Source organism: Elgaria multicarinata, chromosome 3 (assembly GCF_023053635.1).
Source record: "Elgaria multicarinata webbii isolate HBS135686 ecotype San Diego chromosome 3, rElgMul1.1.pri, whole genome shotgun sequence".
Classification (NCBI taxonomy): domain Eukaryota; kingdom Metazoa; phylum Chordata; class Lepidosauria; order Squamata; family Anguidae; genus Elgaria; species Elgaria multicarinata.
In genome coordinates this window covers 165,420,957-165,444,701 of record NC_086173.1, presented here as the reverse complement: position 1 = coordinate 165,444,701, position 23,745 = coordinate 165,420,957, and the positions used below count along the sequence as shown (strand labels likewise).

Here is a 23,745-nt window from a genome sequence, read left to right as displayed (position 1 = left end):
CACTAGAGGCCTTCAAGAGGCAGCTAGACAAGCATCTGTCAGGGATGCTTTAGGGTGGATTCCTGCATTGAGCAGGGGGTTGGACTCGATGGCCTTGTAGGCCCCTTCCAACTCTGCTATTCTCTGATTCTATGATTCTACTGTACGAGTGAAGCTTTCCAGATCAATTATGATAAAACCAAAATCTTAAGTTTTTTGGGGAAAAGGAAGATATACCGCTGGCAGATTGACAACCGTCAGCTCGACCAGGTGAATAAATACAAATACTTAGGAATCACAGTCCAGAGTTCGGGATCTTGGTCTGAGCACTTAAAAGTAACAGCTTTATCAGCCAATGTAACTGCAAATGCTATCTTCCGTTTTGCAGCTGGGCCTGGGGGGAAGATGACAGCTCCCCTAATAGAACTGTTTAAAACTAAATTACTCCCACAGATCCTGTCTGAGGCGCCCGTATGGGCCCATGCAGATATTACACCATTAGCGATTGAGCAACATAAATTTCTAACCAGAGCACTTGGGGTCCCCAGATCAACATCCAAAGATATTGTCCGTCTGGAAACAGCGTGTCACTCAATTCAAACGTTAGCTCTAAAAGCAGCGATCTCCTTCTGGCTAAAGATACTGTTCCAGTTGGTTTCTCCACTGGCTTATGGCCACACACGAGGATATGGGGAAAGATTCATGGGCAGAAAAGATGAGCTATTCTGTATCCAAATTGGGCTGCTCACAAGTTTATCTCCTTACAAGAGGGTTTGATGGGACTAAAGAGGAGACCTCAAGAAGACTGTATGATTGTGAAATACAATCATCATTGGCTGTCATCAAAGCGAGCCATTCAAATACGATATACAAAAGTATAATTACTGCCCCGGGAAAAGTTCCTTTATACTTAACTTCTGTTACCACACATGAGTTGAGATGGTTATTTACCCGGTGCAGGTTAAATTCACTCCAGTTAATGGAGGTGAAAGCGCGTTACAGGACCCATCCACGTGCTAAAGCTGACTGCCCAGCCGGCTGCCCCAAAACTGAGGACATGACATACTTTCTAGTTGAGTGTCCAGTGTATGTCGAGCTGAGGAAGCAATACCTTGAGCCCCTGATTCCCGGGTTCAACCACATGTCACCTAAAAATGTAACTCAGATATTATTGTTAGGCTCTGGTCATAATATATCGTTCAGGACTGCAAAATTTGTACAGCGGGCGCTGGAGTTACGGAAGCTTCTGTTTGCCATATAGGATCAAATTTCACTAATCTGAGATTACATGCGGGCCAGTACTGGTACTGCAATTGAGCCTACTATCAGTTTTATATTATTATCTTGTGTTATTCTTCTGATTGCGGTGAGATGGTGTATGGACATGCTATTATGTTATTATGTTAATATGTTATTTTGCTACTATTTTATCTGTTTGCAATTGGCCTAGTTGGCTAACAAGCAATAAAGATTGATTGATAAGACGAGAAGTACAAGACGTCACAGATACCTTCACGTTCTTACTTTAGTTTTAGTACAGGCACATACACATTTGAACCAATCAAAACGGATTTGAAAAGATTTCCACATCCCATGAGCTTATATGGTTGGTTCCATGTGGGTTCTTTGATGGAAATTCCGCTTTCCTTCTGACTGAAGCTTTGGACATGCTCCGATCCTTTGACAATCCTCAAGGCTTGTATGGAGTTTGCCGCTCTTCCCGCATTTCTATAGTTTCTCTCTTATATGAATGCTTTTGTGTGATTTTAGTCTCCTGCTATCACTGAAACCTTTTCCACACTCAGAACATTCATATGGTTTTTGCCCTGTGTGGGTTATTTGATGTACCCTAAGGTGTGATGACTGATAGAAGCTCTTTCCACACTCCATGCATTTAAATGGTTTCAACCTTGTATGGGTTCTTTGATGAAAACTAAGGTCAGCAGTCGTACTGAAGCTCTTTCCACAGTCCAAGCATTTAAAGGGTTTCTCCTCTGTGTGAGTATTTTGATGTAAAATAAGGGTTGAACTCACATAGAAGCCTTTCCCACACTCCGTACATTTATATGGTTTCTCCCCTGTGTGGGTTTTCTGATGCATCTTAAGGTTTCTCTTCTGACTGAAACTTTTTCCACACTCGATGCAGTTATATGGCTTCTCGTCTCTATGGGTTATTTCATGTGCATGAAAGTTTCCCTTAGTGCTGAAGCTCTTGCCACACTCCTTACATTGATATGGTTTCTCCCCTGTGTGAGTTCTTTGATGAAAAGTAAAGCTTCCACTACTGCTGAAGCTCTGTCCACATTCCTGGCATTTAAATGGTTTCTCTCCAGTGTGGTTCCTTTGATGGAAATTAAAGTTTCCCTTCTGGGTGAAGCTCTTTCCACACTCCAGGCATTTATATGGTTTCTCCCCTGTGTGGGTTCTTTGATGTACAGTGAGGTGTACACTCCGAATAAAGCTCTTTCCACATTCCAAACATTTAAATGGTTTGTCCCCTGTGTGGTTTCTTTGATGTAAAGCAAGGCTAGTGCTCAAACTGAAGCTCTTTCCACATTCCACACATTGATATGGTTTCTCCCCTGTGTGGATTCTCTGATGTCTTTTAAGGCTTCCACTATTGCTGAAGCCTTTTTCACACTCGATGCATTTATATGGTTTCTCTCCTGTATGGCTTCTTTCATGGATAGTAAGACTTCCACAATCACTCAATCTCTTTCCACACACCATGCATGTATATGGTTTCTCTCCTGTGTGGGTTCTCTGATGTCTTTTGAGGCTTCCAATATTGCTGCAACCTTTTCCACACTCCATGCATGTATATGGTTTCTCCCCCGTGTGGGTCCTTTGATGTATGGTAAGGTGAAAACTTCGAGTGAATCTCTTTCCACACTCCAAACACTTAAAAGGTTTCTCTCCTGTTTGGTTTTTTTCTTGGGCACTTCTACAGATCTTTCCGCACTCTATGGATTTATGTTTTTTTTCTCCTGTGTGAATTTTGGAATGACTATTTAAAGTTGATTCATCTGTGAATATCTTCCCCCATACTGGACGTTTGCTCCTTCTCTTCCTTTTGTGATCTTCTGGGTTCAGGATATCGTAGGCATCAGTAACCTGAGAAGTAGAGGATTTTTTCCTACTCTTCTTTGATTGGTTTCCTTTATACCTCTTTTGTCTGCTTTGATTTCCAGGTGTATGTTCTCTAACATTGTCCTTGGTTGTTTCCAATGACACCACACATGGTTTTCTATAAATTCCTGTCTCTTTCCCATCATCTGTTTTGCGGGAGAAAAGAAACAGAAAATTGTGTTAGGACTTCAGACTAGAAACTGAGGGTCTGATCAATGATCAAGACCAATTAGCTCCTCTTTATTTTGACATCAACAAAACTGGTATCAAAATAGGAGATCCAGATCAATTAGATGCTTCTCTAACAAGCTGAAAATAAGCCAACAGTGCGATATGGCTGCAAGAAAGGCAAGTGCTATTTTGGGCTGCATTAATAGAAGTATAGCTTCTAAATCACGTGAGGTACTGGTTCCTCTCTACTCGGCCCTGGTTAGGCCTCATCTAGAGTATTACGTCCAGTTCTGGGCTCCACAATTCAAGAAGGATGCAGACAAGCTGGAGCGTGTTCAGAGGAGGGCAACCAGGATGATCAGGGGTCTGGAAACAAAGAACTATGAGGAGAGACTGAAAGAACTGGGCATGTTTAGCCTGGAGAAGAGAAGATTGAGGGGAGACATGAGAGCACTCTTCAAATACTTCAAAGGTTGTCACACAGAGAAGGGCCAGGATCTCTTCTCGATCCACCCAGAGTGTAGGACATGGAATAACAGGCTGAAGTTACAGGAAGTCAGATTCCAGCTGGACATCAGGAAAAACTTCCTGACTGTTAGAGCAGTACGACAATGGAACCAGTGACCTAGGGAGGTGGTGGGCTCTCCCACACTAGAGGCCTTCAAGAGGCAGCTGGACAGCCATCTGTCAGGGATGCTTTAGGGTGGATTCCTGCATTGAGCAGGGGGTTGGACTCGATGGCCTTGCAGGCCCCTTCCAACTCTGCTATTCTATTATTCTATGATTCTATGAAGAATATGGCTAGGTAGACATTTTTCTCCCTCTCTCATAATACTAGAACCCAGTGGGGTCATTGCATGAAGCTGATGGGTGGTAGATTCAGGTCAGATAAAAGGAAGGACTTCTTCACACAGTGTAGAGTTAAACTCTGGGACTCACTACCACAAGATTTCGTGATGGCCATCCATTTGGATGGCTCTAAAAGGGGGTTGGATGAATTCCTGGAGGACAAGGCTTTCAATGGCTACTAGTCCTGACGGCTGTGTGCTACATCCTGTATCAGAGGCTGTAAGCCTTATGTAAAACAGTTGTTGGGGAACATGGATGGGAGGATGCTGTTGCACCATGTCCTGCTTGTGAGTGCCTTTTAATGGAAATTGTTTTATTGTAAAGTGCCAGGATGCCAGAAATGGCAAGGTGGCGCTATAAAAATGTTTTTAAGTAAAATGAAAATAATAAATAGTTGACAGCTGTTTGGCCACTGTGTGAACAGAGTGCTGAACCAGAGAGACTCTTGGGCCACAGCTAGACCTAAGGTTTCTCCTGGGATCATCCAGGGTTCGCCCCTGGACGATCCAGGGATAGACCTTAGGTCTAGCTATGGCCCTAGATGAACAGGTTTGACCCCTGGATGATCCAGGGATAGACCTTAGGTCTAGCTATAGCCTTGGTCTGATCCAGCAGGGCTCTTCTTATGTTCTCAAGAAAGAGGCAGGGTTCCTTACCCCGCGAAGCCACATTCCCATAATTCTCCAGCATGACTTCTTCATCCAGCGGCCTTTGGCCTGGGTCCAGCACAGCCTCCTTGTCCTCTTTGAAATGCACAGACATATCCTCAAAGGCCACGAAATCCTGGGAAAAGAAGAAAGAAAAAGCTTTTCTGCTCAGCAAAGCTCTGGGTGATTGTGCTGCACTCCTGGCAATATGCAAGCAAACAGAAAAACACTGCTATGGAGAAATCACCAAAAAACGCAAAACGATGAATCTTTAATTACAGATTAGTGGTGGTGGTGGTTGCTTTTCTCTCTTCCTTACAAGGGACTTGAGTTCCAAATAGTGCCTGAAACAAGTTGGGAGAGGATGATCATAGAATCATAGAATAGCAGAGTTGGAAGGGGCCTACAAGGCCATTGAGGCCAACCCCCTGCTCAATGTTGGGTTATTGCCAGAACTTTTCTCCTTCTGGAACTCTGTTTGTGCTCAGAAAACAAACACACATCACGCAGGTCTTACACAGCAGAGCTGGTTTATTTCCTTCAGGCTTCTGTGCAGTTCAATTCAGATCAGTTCAGATCAGCACACTGAGGCATACACAGAGAGCAGTGATCATAGAGCAGTGATCAGTAAGCAGTGATCAGTTCCATTTTACACAAGTGAGAAACTATATACACATCTTACACAATTCTTATCTACATTACATACAGCTGTGATGAGGCTAACTTAGAAACTTGGCAAGGTTCCCAGAACAGCCTCTATCTCAAGGTAATTGCCCACAGATAGACTTTCTCTGTTTAACCCTGAGATAGCCATACACACACAATTTTAATGACTAAGCAAGTATTTCTTTTCATATACTTAACAGTCCTCCTCTTGCGCATGTTGTTTAAATTGTGTTACAATCTGAGACCCAGCTTTAAAAGCATCTCTTTGTGTTTTACCATTGATACTGGTTTTGTGAATAAATCAGCCAACATCATTTCAGATGGACAATATTCAAGCTTAATCCAGCCCTTCTGAATTATATCTTTCACATGAGAATAACGAACATCCACATGTTTAGTTCTTGGTTTACACTTTTCAGATGTAGCCATACTAATACATGCCTGATTATCCTCAAATATGGTTACTGGTGTCTCAATTTCCAACCTTAGATCAGCAAATAATTGTTTATACCACTCAATCTCATTACAAGCCAGAGATAAGCTGATATATTCTGCTTCTGCACTAGAGGTTGCTACACAATTTTGTTTTACTTTGAATACCCATTTACAGGTAATGGCTTTACGACCTTCAGGTAAAGGTACTAGCTCCCACGTTTCATTTTTTTCCATTGCTCTGATTTCCTCTGACATTGCTTCATGCCAGCCCTGAGCTTCTGTAGGTTCCATTTCCTGAATTTCCTCAAATGAAGTAGGTTCATAGGCTATTAGTAAAGCTCTATGAGAAACCTGTTTGCTTTGGTATTCATCTGAGTAACGAATTGGAGCTTTGCGTTCCCTTTCTGATCGTCTTGGCATAGTTACAGGCATAGTTTCCTCCTCTACAGTTTCTTCCCCCTCCCTCTCTTGCTGAGATTGTTCAGGAATTTCTTCTGTTTCTACAGCTTTCTGTTCTACAGGCAAACTTACATACTGTTTTGTTTCCTGCATTTGTTCATGAAAAACTACATCTCTGCTCACAATTACACTTTTGTGATATGGAGACCACAAACGATAGCCTTTTGTTTGTGTATCATATCCCAACAGTTTACATTCCAAACCTCTTTGAGCTAGCTTTCCTGGTCTGTTTTCTTTCTGAACATGAGCAAAACATTTACTTCCAAAAACCCTTATATGTGACACTCTAGGTTTTCTTTTGTAAAACATTTCATATGGAGTTTTTTCATGTACAGAGTGGTAAAGCCTGTTTAACAAATAATTTGAGGTGGACAAAGCTTCTGCCCAGAACAGATTAGACAATCCTGACTCTTTCAATAGAGCTCTTAACATGTTCTGCAAGGTTCTGTTTTTCCTTTCTGCAACTCCATTTTGAAATGGTGAATATGGAGCAGTAAGGTCATGTTGTATACCCTCATCACTGAGGAATTTTTTAAATTGGTTGCTAAGAAATTCACCTCCCCGGTCCGTTCTTAGATTAGCTATAGGTTCTTTAAATCTATTTTTACTCCACTTAACAAAGGCTTTAAACTTTCCAAAAGTTTCACTCTTCTGTTTTAACACATACACAAATCCAAATCTACTGTAATCATCAACAATAGACAAGAAAAATCTGTTTCCTCCTTGACTTGTCTCAAAAGGACCTGCAAGATCTGCATGAATTAATTCAAAAATTCTTTTTGTTGTTCTCTCACTATGTTTTGGAATGTTTGACTTATGACACTTGGTTTCACTGCATACCTTACATTCTACATAGTTAGAACATGGTTTGATTTTCACCCCTTCACACAATTCTGGAATCTTAGAAATTGTTTTATAGTTAGCGTGACCAAACCTTTTATGAGTTAAATGGATACACTCTTGGTGTGGTTTGCAATTGGCTATTGTTTTTGTTGTGACTTTGCTGGCTACAACTTCATTTTCTGTACAAGTATTAATCACATACAAAGATTCTTTCATTATTCCCTGCACACACACCTTGTTTCCCTGTTTTATAGTACAATTTTCTTCAGTAAAACAAACCTCATACCCCATTTCTGTTAACTGAAACACACTTAGAAGGTTTGTTTCTAATTCTGGTACATATAAAACACTTTGTAGTTCAACTCCCAGACAATCAAAATATACATTACCCACACCACAAATCTGGATTTTTATTCCATTTGCAAGGGTAACACACTTTTGCTCTGAAGTAGAAGTTTCCAAGGTTACAAATGAAAGTTTGTCTTTTGCCATACTTATTGAAGCCCCAGAGTCCAAAAACCAAGGATTCATTGTCTCTTTGACTCTTGCTAGAAGACACTTCTTTGTTGATTCAGTTTCATTCATGTTGTTTTCTTCTCTCCACTTTGCTGTCAACAGCTTTTTCTTCTTGTTGCAATCCCGCCTTAAGTGTTCTGTGGAACCACAGTTAAAGCATTTCCTTGCCTTTAATGCAGCCACCACATCAGAAGATTTATGGCTTTGTTGAAATTCAGCCACAGGATGTTTAAGGCTCTGTTGTTTTGAAGCTTGTCTTCTTTCATAGGTTTCCAGTAGTTTTCCAGCTACATACTCGAGGGTTAAATTTTTCTCCTCTTGACTTTCCATCATGGTGACAACCGCGTCGTACGATGAATCAAGGCTTGACAAAATCACATAGACTTGGTGTATAGTTGTAAACTCCATCCCTCGTGCCCTGAGTTGATTGAAGATTTCTCTCATGCTTTTCAAATGGTTTGACATAGACTCCCCTGGTTTCAGCTTCATTCCATACAGTTTCCGGGTTAGAATTACTTTACTGCCCGCTGTTTCTCTTTGATATACAGCTTGTAGCGCATTCCAGCACTCTTTTGATGTATTCAAAAACTGAATGAAGGAAATCTGAGAGTCTTCCACAGCTAATGCAATAACTGCCATTGCTTTTGCATCGTCCTTAAACCATTTAGCATTCTGTGGATCTGCTCTATCTGGTGGATCCTCTGTGACTACATACCACAGTTCAGCCTGAATCAGATACATTTGCATTTTGTAAGACCATAATGCATAGTTAGAGTCATTCAGCTTTTCCAACAATTGATGCAAACCAGACATATTAGCTCCTGCCATTTCCTCTGCTTTAGGAATTGGTATCTCACCGTCCTCCTGCTCAGAGTCCTCCTCAGAGTCAGCCGACTGAGATTCTTCCTCACTTTGCAGCACTGGCTTTAGCTTGATGTCTTCCTTCATCAACAGTTTTCTGTTTTAGCAGACTCCTGGTTCTGGTTCTGATACTGCACCGTTCCCACCAAGTTCTGGTTCTTCTGCCTGGATTAGGCTGGCGTAGGCTTCCTGGACTGGACTGGGCCCATAACCTTTGTTGGGTTATTGCCAGAACTTTTCTCCTTCTGGAACTCTGTTTGTGCTCAGAAAACAAACACACATCACGCAGGTCTTACACAGCAGAGCTGGTTTATTTCCTTCAGGCTTCTGTGCAGTTCAATTCAGATCAGTTCAGATCAGCACACTGAGGCATACACAGAGAGCAGTGATCATAGAGCAGTGATCAGTAAGCAGTGATCAGTTCCATTTTACACAAGTGAGAAACTATATACACATCTTACACAATTCTTATCTACATTACATACAGCTGTGATGAGGCTAACTTAGAAACTTGGCAAGGTTCCCAGAACAGCCTCTATCTCAAGGTAATTGCCCACAGATAGACTTTCTCTGTTTAACCCTGAGATAGCCATACACACACAATTTTAATGACTAAGCAAGTATTTCTTTTCATATACTTAACACTCAATGCAGGAATCCACCCTAAAGCATCCCTGACAGATGGTTGTCCAGCTGCCTCTTGAAGGCCTCTCATGTGGGAGCGCCCACAACCTCCCTAGGGAACTGGTTCCATTGTCGCACTGCTCTAACAGTCAGGACGTTTTTCCTGATGTCCAGCTGGAATCTGGCTTCCTTTAACTTGAGTCCATTATTCCGTGTCCTGCACTCTGGGAGGATCAAGAAGAGATCCTGGCCCTCCTCTGTGTGACAACCTTTCAAGTATTTCAAGAGTGCTCTCATGTCTCCCCTCCATCTTCTCTTCTCCAGGCTAAACATGCCCAGTTCTTTCACTCTCTCTTCATAGGGTTTTGTTTCCAGACCCCTGATCCTCCGGGTTGCCCTCCTCTGAACACGCTCCAGCTTGTCTGCGCCCTTCTTGAATTGTGGAGCCCAGAACTGGACGCAATACTCAAGATGAGGCCTAACCAGGGCCGAATAGAGAGGAACCACTGCAATGCAGTACCTCCCACTCCCAACTCAGACAACCTATCCAGAAGGATACCATGGTTGATGGTATCGAAGGCCGCTGAGAGGTCCAGGAGAACCAACAGGGTCGCACTACCCCTGTCTCTCCCAGCAGAGGTCATCCCACAGGGCGACCAAGGCAGTTTCCGTTCCAAAACCAGGCCTGAAACCCGATTGAAATGGATCTAGATAATCCTTCTCCGTGAGCCCCTGCCAAAGGAAGTGAGGCACTAGGAAGTGGCTACTAGGAGGAGGGCTTTCTCCGCTGTGGCACCCCAGCTGTGGAATGAGCTCCCCAGAGAGGTCCGCCTGGCGCCTACACTGTACTCCTTTCGTCGCCAGCTGAAGAACTTTTTATTCTCTCAGTATTTTAACACTTAATTTTAACTTAAATTTAAATTTTACTGTTTTAACTCTGTATTTTAATCTTATATCAATTTTGCTTCTTGGTTTTATCCTGGTTGTGCTTTGTATACTGTATTTTGTAATTGTGCTTTTAACCTGTTGGTTGTTATATGATGGTTTTAATTTTTGTGAACCGCCCAGAGAGCTTCGGCTATTGGACGGTACAAAAATGAAATAAATAAAGAAAGAAAGAAGTAAAATAAGTTTTCATGGACTATTGCTCACTTTATTAGAAATATTAAAGGAAAATTCTTACATACTTCTTTCAAATAAATCAACCTATCAAATATCCGAAGTACTTCGCCCTTCACTGAGTCTCCATGGTCTATTATGTGACAAGGGAGAGCGTCCACTCCGTTGTAGTGCACGGATTGTGGCCCACACCACCTGCCTCATAGAAACGCTGCCAACCACATATTCTTTTTGGTGCCAGGTGGGGTTACCTATTTGTTTACCCAGGTGTTTCAAAGTGGTTTATTAAGCTGGTGAATGTGAGAATGTCAGTGCCCCTCCTCACCCCTCCACTAACAGGAGGGAAACTGAGGGTGGTCTTTTGAGATGAAAGTAGGGTGACCCTATGGAAAGGAGGACTGGGCTCCTGTATCTTTCACAGTTGCATTGAAAAGGGGATTCAGCAGGTGTCATTGCTATGCAGGCAGCATCTGGTGAAATCCCCTCTCTCTCACAACCATTAAAGCTGCCTTCGTTTGTATGTGGTCACTTTAGCATAGCTCCTGCAGCTTTAATGGTTGCAACTGTTAACGATACAGGAGCCCTGTTGGCTACAGAATCGGACTCAAAGAGTGCTTATCAATGGAACCTTCTCAAACTGGGGAGAGGCAACGAGTGGGGTGCCGCAGGGCTCAGTCCTGGGCCCAGTGCTCTTCAACATTTTTATTAATGATTTGGATGAGGAGGTGCAGGGAACGCTGATCAAATTTGCAGATGACACAAAATTGGGTGGGATAGCTGATACCCTGGAAGACAGAAACAAACTTCAAAGTGATTTTGATAGGCTGGAGTGCTGGGCTGAAAACAACAGAATGAAATTTAATAGGGATAAATGCCAAGTTCTACATTTAGGAAATAGAAACCAAAGGCACAGTTACAAGATGGGGGATACTTGGCTCAGCAATACTACAAACAAGAAGGATCTTGGAATTGTTGTAGATCGCAAGCTGAATATAAGCCAACAGTGCGATATGGCTATAAGAAAGGCAAATGCTATTTTGGGCTGCATTAATAGAAGTATAGCTTCCAAATCATGTGAGATACTGGTTCCTCTCTATTCGGCCCTGGTTTGGCAGAACACGGAATAATGGGCTCAAGTTAAAGGAAGCCAGATTCTGGCTGGACATCAGGAAAAACTTCCTGACTGTTAGAGCAGTATGACAATGGAATCAGTTACCTAGGGAGGTTGTGGGCTCTCCCACACTAGAGGCCTTCAAGAGACAGCTGGACAACCATCTGTCAGGGATGCTTTGGGGTGGATTCCTGCATTGAGCAGGGGGTTGGAGTCGATGGCCTTGTGGGCCCCTTCCAACTCTGCTATTCTATGATTCTATGATTCTCATAGTGTCACCCTTGATGAAGGCCACCCAAGGGCAACTGTCCTCCACCTCTGCCCCAGGGCACCTCCGCTCCCCAGGGGAGGGCAAGAAAATCGTGCCATGGGGAGAATGACATTTGGGGGCAGGGGCTGGATCAGCGTGGCTGCTTATTTTTCCATTTGTTGTTCGGGAGTGCTGCTTCTTCCCCTCCCCAACGCAAGGCTGCTTCCTCTGCACCGGGGCGCCCCCGACCCCGTATCCCACCCGGACTGGGCTGACCGCGCGTGGGGTGCTTCGGAGAAGAGCAGGCAATAGAAACCCACGTAGCTCTCTGCAGCTGGCTTGCATGGATCAGCCCCCGATTCCCAGGAGGGCGTTAAAGAGGTGTGTGTGGGGGGGGTGTTGTTCTTCCCTCTTTCCCCCACCAATCCTTCCTTCCAGGAAACCAGCTCCTTGCCCGCCCCCTTCCATCACCCCAACCTTGCACCTTTACCGCTTTGCATCGTCCGATCCACGTATCTGCAGCACCCACGACGCCTCCCCATCTCAGCCCACCACTTTCCTTTCCTTTCCTCCTCCTCCTCCTCCCACTGTTAAGATTTCCTGCCTCTCTAGGAACAGAGCTCAGTTCTCCATGGGAGGGAGCAGGGGTGGAAAGTGCCTCCCCCTCCCCGCTTCTCCCCTCCTCTCCTCTCCCCTCCCCGCTTCTCCCCTCCCCACTTCCCCCCCGCTTCTCCCCTTCCCTCCCTGCTTCTCCCCTCCAAACTTCCCCCCGCTTCTTCCCTCCCCACTTCCCCCCCCCGCTTCTCCCCTCCCCTCCCTGCTTCTCCCCTCCATACTTTCCCCCCCGCTTCCCCCCTCCCCACTTCCCACCCGCTTCCCCCCTCCCTGCTTCCCCTCTCCCCACTTCCCTCCCTGCTTCTCCCCTCCAAACTTCCCCCAGCTTCTCCCCTCCCCACTTCCCCCCCGCTTCTCCCCTCCCCTCCCTGCTTCTCCCCTCCATACTTTCCCCCCCGCTTCCCCCCTCCCCACTTCCCACCCGCTTCCCCCCTCCCTGCTTCCCCTCTCCCCACTTCCCTCCCTGCTTCTCCCCTCCAAACTTCCCCCCCGCTTCTTCCCTCCCCACTTCCCCCCCGCTTCTCCCCTCCCCTCCCTGCTTCTCCCCTCCATACTTTCCCCCCCGCTTCCCCCCTCCCCACCCGCTTCCCCCCTCCCTGCTTCCCCTCTCCCCACTTCCCTCCCTGCTTCTCCCCTCCAAACTTCCCCCAGCTTCTCCCCTCCCCACTTCCCCCCCCGCTTCTCCCCTCCCCTCCCTGCTTCTCCCCTCCCCGCTTCCCCCCTCGCTTCTCCCCTCCCCTCCCTGCTTCTCCCCTCCCCGCTTCCCCCCTCGCTTCTCCCCTCCCCTCCCCTCCCTGCTTCCCTTGCAAACCTTTCAGCTGCCTGCATTGAATCTTAGCAAGGATTCCGCGAGCTCCTTCCTGGCTGCTGCTTTTGTCTCCCAAAAATAAAGGGGGGGGGGACAAGCTGGAAGGGAAACTTCCGTCTGCAGGGGAGGGGGGAAAGACAGCACCAAACCCCCACCTACCCACCCACCCCACCCTCGGCTCAGAAGCCCCGAAAGGGAGACGCCTGGTCGGCCGGTTCTTCTTGCTTACAACTCAGTTTTCTTCCTCTGAATTTCCTAAGGCGGATGCTTTGGACTACATTAGGGTGACCCTATGAAAAGGAGGACGGGGCTCCTGTATCTTTAACAGTTGCATAGAAAAGGGAATTTCAGCAGGTGTCATTTGTATATATGGAGAACCTGGTGAAATTCCCTCTTCATCACAACAGTTAAAGTGCAGGAGCTATACTAGAATGACCACACTTAAAAGAGGGCAGGGCACCTGCAGCTTTAACTGCTGTGAGGAAGAGGGAATTTCACCAGGTTCTCCATAAATACAAATGACACCTGCTGAAACTCCCTTCTCTATGCAACTGTTAAAGATGCAGGAGCCCTGTCCTCCTTTTCATAAGGTCACCCTAGACTACACTTCCCACAATCCCCGTCCATCGGCCCTTTCTGGGAGTTGTAGTAGAAACCCTACAGTGCAATCCTATGCACGTTCCCCCCTCCCCTGGTCTATACATGTATAGCATTGCACTCTATGGGCATCAGCTCCCCCCCACCCCATTCTAGTGATGACATCATTTTGAGAAGGGCAACCAAGGCTACTCCTGTCAGATCACAGAATAGTAGAGTTGGAAGGGGCCTACAAGGTCATCGAGTCCAACCCCCTGCTCAATGCAGGATATACTGTTGTTTTATACTTTGAATGGTTTTAATTTTTGTGAACCGCCCAGAGAGCTCCGGCTATTGGGCGGTATAGAAATGTAACAAATAAATAAATAAATAAATAAATAAAAATCCACCCTAAAGCATCCCTGAAAGATGGTTGTCCAGCTGCCTCTTGAAGGCCTCTAGTGTGGGAGAGCCCACAACCTCCCTAGGTCACTTATTCCATTGCTGTACTGCTCTAACCGTCAGGAAGTTTTCCCTGATGTCCAGCCAGAATCTGGCTTCCTGTCACTTGAGCCCGTTATTCCGTGTCCTGCACTCTGGGAGGATCGAGAAGAGATCCAGGCCCTCCTCTGTGTGACAACCTTTTAAGTATTTGAAGAGTGCTCTCATGTCTCCCCTCAATCTTCTCTTCTCCAGTTCAATTTCTCCTTCCAGTTTGCAGCCACATAGGCAAGATTTGGGACAGGAGAGGAGGCCGGTCAACTAAACACGGGAGTGGTGGTATGGCCTTGAGTTTAACTGGCGCTGCTGTAGCGTCTCCTCAAAAGGCAAAGAGGTCGTGGCAGGCAGTGGCACAGCCAGATTTCTCCGCACCAAAGTAAGAACGCAAGAAGGGCCCTGCTGGATCAGACCGAGGGTCCATCTAGTCCAGCACTGTGTTCACACAGTGGCCAACCAGATGTCGACCAGGGCAGGACATGGTGTAACAGCACCCTCCCACCCATGTTCCCTGGCAACTGGTGCACACAGGCTTACTGCCTTGCATACTGGAGATAGCACAAAGCTAGTAGCCATGGATAGCCTTCTCCCCCAGGAATTGACCCTGGAGGGGTCAATTCCCATCCCAATTGGTGGCCATCACTACATCTTGTGGTAGTGAGTTCCGTAGTTTAACCCTGCGCTGTGTGAAGAAGTCCTTCCTTTTATTTGTCCTGGATCTCCCACCACTCAGCTTCGTGGGATTGACCCCAGTAGGTCATGGGAAAGGGAGAAAAATGTCTCCCTGTCCACATTCTGTGCACCATGCACCATTTTGTACACCTCTATCGTGTCTCCCCTCAGCCTCCTTTTTTCCAAGCTATTAGCCTCTGTGGTGGGACCCAAAAGGGCGGGTCCCTGTGGTTCGCCGAGTGGTGGTCACAGACTCTCAAGACACAATTTCTCTCACTTTAGAAGGTTTATTACGAGCAGCACTGCAGGGTGACAGTCTAAGAAGACCTGAGGAACTGCCCAATCATTTCAGGAAAGGCTAACATATTTATAGGGTCAGTTCCCCTCAGATACAATGGCAGAACCTTCCCACCAATCATAATACAGTTCTGCGATACAATAACCAATGAGAAGGAAGGCATTTAGGCATGTACAGAGTGCAAGTACTTCTCTGATTAGAAAAACAATACACAAATGGGTATTGCAGTAGTTACAGGAATCAAATCTCCATCTGTTTCCTTTTGCGGTTAGCTTGCCTTGGAAACATCTTACTCCACCCTCTAGCTGCCGGTGTTGACACCGTCTTGTGACATGATTTCAACATCAGCTCTGAGTTGTGAAAGTAGTAATTAGAATGTAAGCCTATGCGGCAGGGTCTTGCTATTTACTGTTTTACTCTGTACAGCACCATGTACATTGATGGTGCTATATAAATAAATAAATAATAATAATAATAGTTGCAGTCTTAAAAATATGTTGTGGTTACGCAGGAAGCCATGAGCTAATGATCTATAGAGCCATTTTCCTATACCTGTGGGCATGGGTAAAAGAACCACCCAGCTTGATTTGGACACCTCCACTCTGACAGTGGCAACAGTACCTCCTGCTATACTGTATTTCTTTGATTCTAAGACACACTTTTTCCCCTAAATAAACAGCTCTAAAAATGGGGTGCGTCTTAGAATCAATGGCGTCTTAGAATCGAAGCAACATGGTAGATGCAAAAAGGCTCTCTCCTATTAAAAAAGGGTCTGAAACATCCATTCTCTCTAGCTTTATTGCTTTTAGAAAGCTGAGCAAGCAGGGCTTTTAAAGATTGCTTTGCAGGCTGATTGGGGCCTACAGCGCGCCCCGTGCAGCTCTGGCCCTCGTCAGCCGTGCCGGGAAGACACGCGGCTCCAAGAGTCAGGAGGCTCAGCCCCCCCAAGCACCGGGTCCCCCCCAGCCGCCGTGCTGGGAAGCGCACGTCCCGCCTGGAACTCCTCACACCCGCGGGTGCCTACTCCGAGAGAGGCTCGGAGTGTGGCAACGAGAGATAGGGTCTTTTCGGTGGTGGCCCCCAGACTGTGGAATGATCTCCCTGACAAGGCTCGCCTGGCACCAACGCTGCTATCTTTCCGGCTCCAGGTTAAGACTTTCCTCTTTGCCCAGGCATATGGCGGCACATCCTAATTACCCACATGTTTAGTTTTTAATCGGTTTTTAATGCTTTATGTGTGTATGTTCTGTGTTTTAGAGTTTTAAATTTTGTATACTTGTTTTTACCTCAATTTTTAGAATTTCTGTAAACCGCCCAGAGAGCCCTGGCTATGGGAGCGGTATATAAGTGTAATAAATAAATAAATAAATAATAAATAAATAAATTTTATCAACAGCACCCTCTCACCCATGTTCCCCAGCAACTGATGCACACAGGCTTACTGCCTCAAATACTGGAGATAGCACACAACCATCAGGGCTAGTAGCCACTGATGGCCTTTGCCTCCAGGAATTTAGCCAACTCCCTTTTGAAGCCATCCAAATTGGTGGCCATCATTACACCTTGTGGTGGTGAGTTCCAAAGTTTAACTCTGCGCTGTGTGAAGCAGTACTCCCTTTTATTTGTCCTGGATCTCCCACTAATCAGCTTCATGGGAAGACCCCGGGTTCTAGTATTTTGAGAGAGGGAGAAAAATGTCTCCCTGTCCACATTCTCCACACCGTGCATCATTTTGTACCCCTCTATCATGTCTCCCCTTAGCCTACTTTTTTCCAAGATAAACAATCCCAGCTGATGTCACCTTCCTTCATAGGGGAGATGCTCCAGCCCCTTCATCACTTTAGTTGCCCTTTCCTGCACTTTTTCCAGCTCTATAATATCCTCTTTTAGGTGTGGCAGCCAGAACTGTACACAGTATTCTAAGTCTGGTCGCACCATCGATTTCTATAAAGGCAGTACGATACTGGCAGTTTTAGTCTCAGTTCCTTTTCTTATAATGCCTAACATGGAGTTTGCCTTCTTTACTGCAGCCGCACACTGACGCTCCCACTACATCTGAAGACCAAACACTTCTGCCTGCTCATTTGGGAACCCTAAGGGATGCCAACCTCCCCCGTGATGTAACGACATTTCAAATAAAAGTAAATCCAACCTTCAAATTAAACAGGGTTAGACCAAACGGGGCTTTGCAACATCTGAAAGGAACCTTCCATTTGCAGCTTCCTCGAATTTTAGAGATTTCCCTATTCTCCCACTTCATATCAGAGGATCCCTGTTGCGCACTCTTCTCTGGGTCCAGCCCAGTATTCAGGCGGTTTATACAAGGAAACGCAGAAAAAGAATAAGGACTTCCCAACGTTTCAAAGCAATGTTTTGCATTGGGTTCGCGAAAACTAATAAACAATGACCAATTTCAGTATTTATTTTTTGCCCTTTTCTAGCATAATAAAAGCGCAATCCTACACATGTTTCGACAGAAAAATGTCCTACAATTCCCAGCATGTGCCAGCAAGCATTACGCAACCTGGTGCCGCCCAGATGTTTTGGATCTGAACTCCCATCAGCCCCAGCTGGTATGACCAAGGGTGATGAGTGCTGGGAGTTGTCATCCAAAACATCTGAAGGGCCACCAGGTTGGGGAAGGATGGATTAGAGTATTTAATCATCGCAGCGTAATCTCACAATTTCTTGTGATTTGTGTGGGGTTTGAAACTTTTCCCACACTCTGAACATTTCTAGAGTTTCTTCTCTGTATGAATGCTTTCGTGAGATTTTAGGTTCTCACTATCACTGAAATGCTTTCCACACTCGGAGTATATGGCTTCTCCCTTGTGTGGGTTCTTTGATGTACCCTAAGGTGTGATGACTGATAGAAATTCTTTCCACACTCCAAACATTTATATGGTCTCTCCCCTCTGTGGGCTCTCTCATGTACAGTGAGGTGTTGATTCTGACTGAAGCTCTTTCCACACTTCAAGCACTTAAAAGGTTTCTCTCCTGTGTGAATTCTTTGATGGGTAAGAAGACGTACGCTGTCTCTAAAACTCTTTCCACAGTCCACACATTTATATTGCTTCAACCCTGTGTAGTTTTTTTGATGAAAACTAAGTTGAACGCTTGTACTGAAGCTCTTTCCACATGCCAAGCATTTAAAGGGTTTCTCCCCTGTGTGAGTGCATTGGTGTAAAATAAGAGTTGAGCTCACATAGAAACCTTTTCCACACTCCATACATTTATATGGTTTCTCTCCTGTGTGGGTCCTCTGATGTATATTAAGGTTTCTCTTATGACTGAAGTTTTTTCCACACTTGATACATTCATATGGCTTCTCATCCCTATGAGTTCTTTCATGTGCATGAAAGTTTCCACTAGTGCTGAAGCTTTTTCCACACTCCTTACATTGATATGGTTTCTCTCCTGTGTGGGTTCTTTGGTGTGAAGTAAGGCCTCCACCACTGCTGAAGCTCTGTCCACATTCCTGGCATTTAAACGGTTTCTCCCCAGTGTGAGTTCTTTCATGGAACCTAAGGTTCACCTTCTGACTGAAGCTCTTTCCACACTCCAGGCATTTATATGGTTTCTCTCCAGTGTGAGTTCTTTGATGTGCAGTAAGCTGTTGACTCCGACTGAAGCTCTTTCCACATTCCATACATATATATGGTTTCTCCCCTGTGTGGGTTCTCTGATGTAAAGCAAGGCTGGTGCTCACACTGAAGCCCTTTCCACATTCCATGCATTTATATGGTTTCTCCCCAGAGTGCGTTCTTCGATGATTAGCCAGATGTCCATTATCACTGAAGCTCTTTCCACATTCCATACACTGAAATGGTTTCTCTCCTGTGTGGGTTCTTTCATGTAAAGTAAGGTGTTGATTCCGACTAAAGGTTTTTCCACATTTCATACACTGAAATGGTTTCTCCCCTGTGTGGGTCCTTTGATGTGAAGCAAGACTACTGCTCACACTGAAGCTCTTTCCACATTCCACGCATTGATATGGTTTCTCCCCTGTGTGGATTCTTCCATGTAAAGTGAGATGCAGACGTCGACCAAAGTTTTTCCCACATTCCATACATTGAAATGGTTTCTTCCCTGTGTGGGTTCTTTGATGTGACGTAAGACTCCCAGGATCACTGAAGCTCATTCCACACTCGATGCACTGACAGGGCTTCTCACCTGTATGGGTTCTCTGATGCCTTTTAAGACTTCCACTACTGCTGAAGCCTTTTCCACACTCGACACATTTATATGGTTTCTCCCCTGTGTGGGTTCTTTGATGTGAATTAAGACTCCCACTGAACCTCTTCCCACATTCCATACATTCATATGGCTTCTCTTCTGTATTGATACCTCTAAGTTCAGTAAGTTGACTGAAGCGTGCTGGTTCCCTTTGATTTCCAAATGTATCTTTTCTGACTTCATGCTGGTTTGCTCCCAATGACACCACAGATTCATTGTCCTGCCTCTCACCTGTTTTGTGGGGGAGGGGGGGAGAAATACAAAATCCTGTTAGAAATTCAAGGCAGAGACCAAAGATCTTAACAGGGTTAAGATCTAGAGAGCTTCGGCTATTGGGCGGTATAAAAACGTAATAAATAAATAAATAAATTTGGTGGGGATGCGAGAACCTCTTCTTGCTGACGACCTTTAAATCCTGTAAGTCGTTTCTTTTAAAGCCCTCTCTGTCATGCTTTTCTGCTCTCAGGTAATGACATTTATGTTTAGTCCAGACTCTGGCTTCTCAAGCTGACATATATATTTATATAGTTAGTTGGGTTAGTATTATCTTATCTTTTTTATTTTATTATCGTTGACATTAAAAAAAGTCACTGACTTTTAGAAAATGTTTTATTGGGTTCTCCTTTTTTGTTGTCAGTCACGTTGCATGGTGTATAATAGCCCCGTTCAGAAGGCACCTTAAACCATGGCTTCAATCACGGTGGTTAAGCCAAAATGCCAGGCCGTGTTCAGAAGACACCTTAAACCATGGCTTTAACCACAGTGGTTAAGCCAGAAAGCCAGGCCGTGTTCAGAAGACACCTTAAACCATGGCTTTAACCACAGTGGTTAAGCCAGAAAGCCAGGCCGTGTTCAGAAGACACCTTAAACCATGGCTTTAATCATGGTGACTAAAGCAGAAACCCTTATTCACCATGGTTAAAGCCATGGATTAAGGTGTCTTCTGAACAGGCCCACAATGTTTATTTTATTTATAAACTGAAAGAACAGGTACATACAGTCTCACTATATATCGATGAACCTACCTGTCAGTCTCTCCAGGACAAACACCTCTTCTTCCTTTGCTTCAAGCCAGGAGATGAGATCAGGTTTGGGCATCAGAGGCCCTTCTTCATGGGAGAACAGAAACCTATTATTACTTATGGCACTCGCGACTCCAAAAAGTATTCAGTAAACTCAAAATACATTCACTTTGCTCCCCACTCCGCAATCCGCTCAACCCACAAATACAATGAAAGCCGGATATTTTAAAACAGGGAAGTAGCAGGAGAAGATAGGATGGGCCTGGAATCATTCATCTGGTGGCTGAGGCTTTCCGAAAAAGGACTGAAACACATAACTATATAGCGCAGGTGAATTCAGCACTGTTCCAATTGCGGCTGTATCTCAGCACAGAGAAGAAAAGATCTAGCTAGAGAGATCCTGGCTCTCTTTTGGAGGAGGTGGGATGCTGTAAGCCAGCATCTGCTGCCACCAATCGACGCTTGGCTAGGGTGACCATACGGGAAAGGAGGACCGGGCTCCTGTATCTTTATCAGTTGTATAGAAAAGGGAATTTCAGAAGGTCTCATTTGTATGCATTTATATGCCAAGTGTAGGGTGACCATATGGAAAGGAGGACAGGGCTCCTGTATCTTTAACAGTTGTATAGAAAAGGGAATTTCAGAAGGTCTCATTTGTATGCATTTATATGCCAAGTGTAGGGTGACCATATGGAAAGGAGGACAGGGCTCCTGTATCTTTAACAGTTGTATAGAAAAGGGAATTTCAGCAGGGGTCATTTGTAAGCATTTATATGCCAAGTGTAGGGTGACCATATGGAAAGGAGGACAGGGCTCCTGTACCTTTAACAGTTGTATAGAAAAGGGAATTTCAGCAGGTGTCATTGTTATGCATGCAGCACCTGGGGGGAGTTCCTCTTCGTCAAGACAGTTAAAGCTGCAGGAGCCCTGCCTAGCATGACCAAATACAAAAGAGGGCAGCTTTAACTGTTGTGATGAAGAGGGAATTTTATCAGGTGCTGCATGCCTGCAAATTACACCTGTTGAAATTCCGTTTTCAATGCAACTCTTAAAAACACGAGAGTCCTGTCCTCTTTTCCCATATGGTCACCCTACACTTGGCACAGGGACCATGAGGTATGCAAAGAGCCCCAAATCCCTGCAAAGCCAAAGGAAAGGCAGTCTAGGTTTAGACAGAACCCAGGCCTCCTTGGTGGTGAGAGTAAAGAGACTAACATGAACTCAAGGCATTCAGCATCTGTCGAGAAAAGGGAAAGAGTTCCTTACCCAGTGAGGCCACGTTCCCATAATTCTCCAGCATGACTTCCCTGTACAGCACCCTTTGGCCTGGGTCCAGCACAGCCCACTCCTCCTCTGTGAAATGTACACACACATCCTCAAAGGACACGAAACGCTGAGAAAAGAGACAAAAGCATTCTCTGCTCACCAAAGCTCTTGGTAATTGTGTTGCCCTCTTAGCAAAAAACAAAATATACTAAAAATTCAAGGCTGGGGAAGAAAGAAAAAAACACCATTATGAGAAACCAACAAAAACTCACAATGCAATAAATCTTTATATACCAATTTTTTCTTTACTTCGCTCTGGGAGGGCTTGCTGCCTTTCTATTTTCATGGGTGGGGGGGCTGCTTTCTGCCAGCCAAAACAAGGCCTCTCTCTGCCTGGGATGCTTGGGTCTCATCCCCAGGAAATACCCTGCGAAATTTGCCTCTCTTTGTGGATAACTTCCCCATGAGGCCTACAGGAGATGTGGGGGCAGAGGTTCCCTCTTCAGGGTATAGAATCCTAGAATAGTAGAGTTGGAAGGGGCCTATAAGGCCATCAAGTCTAACCCCCAGCTCAATGCAGGAATCCACCCTAAAGCATCCCTGGCAAATGGTTGTCTACCTGCCTCTTGAAGGCCTCTAGTGTGGGAGAGCCCACAACTTCCCTAGGTAACTGGTTCCATTGTCGTACTGCTCTAACAGTCAGGAAGTTTTTCCTAACGTCCAGCTAGAATCTGGCTTCCCGTAACTTGAGCCCATTATTCCGTGTACTGCACTCTGGGAGGATCGAGAAGAGATCCTGGCCCTCCTCTGTGTGACAACCTTTTAAATATTTGAAGAGTGCTCTCATGTCTCCCCTCAATCTTCTCTTCTAAAGACTAAACCTGCCCAGTTCTTTCAGTCTCTCTTCATAAGGCTTTGTTTCCAGACCCCTGATCATCCTGGTTGCCCTCCTCTGAACACGCTCCAGCTTGTCTGCGTCCTTCTTGAATTGTGGAGCCCAGAACTGGATGCAATACTCTAGATGAGGCCTAACCAGGGCCAAATAGAGGGAACCAGTACCTCATGCAATTTTGTAGCTATACTTCTATTAATGCAGCACAAAATAGCATTTGCCTTTCTTGCAGCCATATCACACTGTTGGCTTATATTCAGCTTGCGATCTACAACAATTCCAAGATCCTTCTCGTTTGTAGTATTGCTGAGCCAAGTATCCCCCATCTTGTAACTGCATTTGGTTTCTATTTCCTAGGTGTAGAACTTGGCATTTATCCCTATTCAATTTCATTCTGTTGTTTCCAGCCCAGCACTCCAGCCTGTCAAGATCACTTTGAAGTTTGTTTCCATCTTCCAGGGTATTAGCTATCCCACCAAATTTTGTAGCCAAACCACTGAATAAACGAAGGGCATGTCTACACCTCCCAGCGATCCGGGAGGAAGAGGGCAGGACCTCTCAATACGCTGATTGCGAGATTCTCCCCGTGTTCACACACGGTGCGTTATGTCCAGGGAGGAAGGAGGACATCGTGCCCGCCATTTTAAAAAAACCACAACCACAGGACCTGGAACGCACCTGAACAAAAACTCAACGTTACTGTAACAAAAACAATCTTGAGCAGATAACATAAAAGTTATAGACAACTGCAATGTTGTACAATTGTAATAATAATCAATAGTAGCTGCTCATTAAGAATCTGTTTGAGGCGTTTGGCCGGGTTTTCAAGAGATTGCACATGGAGTGGTGGTTTGAATTCTCCCCTTTTTTTCCACAGCATTAGCCCTATGGTGTGTCTTTGATGAAGCAACTCGCAAAAACAGGATTTTTTAAACCAGTAGCCTGTTAAAAAGGTCCATAAAGACGGAATAGACTGATTTGTGATTTTACATTGTAGATTCCTTTTTTTAAAATTTATTTAAGATTTTTAACACTATACACAAACATCAAATTAACTAACACATACACACAATCAATAACAATACATAATTTTAATAATAAAATACTAATGAATAATACACACTGTAGATTCCTATTGTAACGACATTATATGGTATTGTTCATTAGGTTTTTGAAATATTGAAAAGACCTATTTGTGTCTCA

The 23,745-nt window shown here is 44.9% G+C and overlaps 1 protein-coding gene across 1 annotated transcript in view; it reads right to left on the bottom strand.

Annotated features, from left to right (window-relative positions):
* Positions 1–1,707: 1,707 nt before the first annotated feature.
* LOC134395744 (zinc finger protein 208-like) overlaps positions 1,708–23,745 on the bottom strand; it is a 59,022-nt gene continuing 36,984 nt past the window's right edge. The window contains exons 8-11 of the mRNA XM_063121907.1: positions 17,935–19,233; positions 12,150–12,286; positions 4,785–4,911; positions 1,708–3,254 (exon numbers count right to left, since the gene is read on the bottom strand). Of these exons, the coding sequence (XP_062977977.1) occupies positions 1,708–3,254; positions 4,785–4,911; positions 12,150–12,286; positions 17,935–19,233 (3,110 nt within the window). The remainder of the gene's footprint in view (positions 3,255–4,784; positions 4,912–12,149; positions 12,287–17,934; positions 19,234–23,745) is intronic.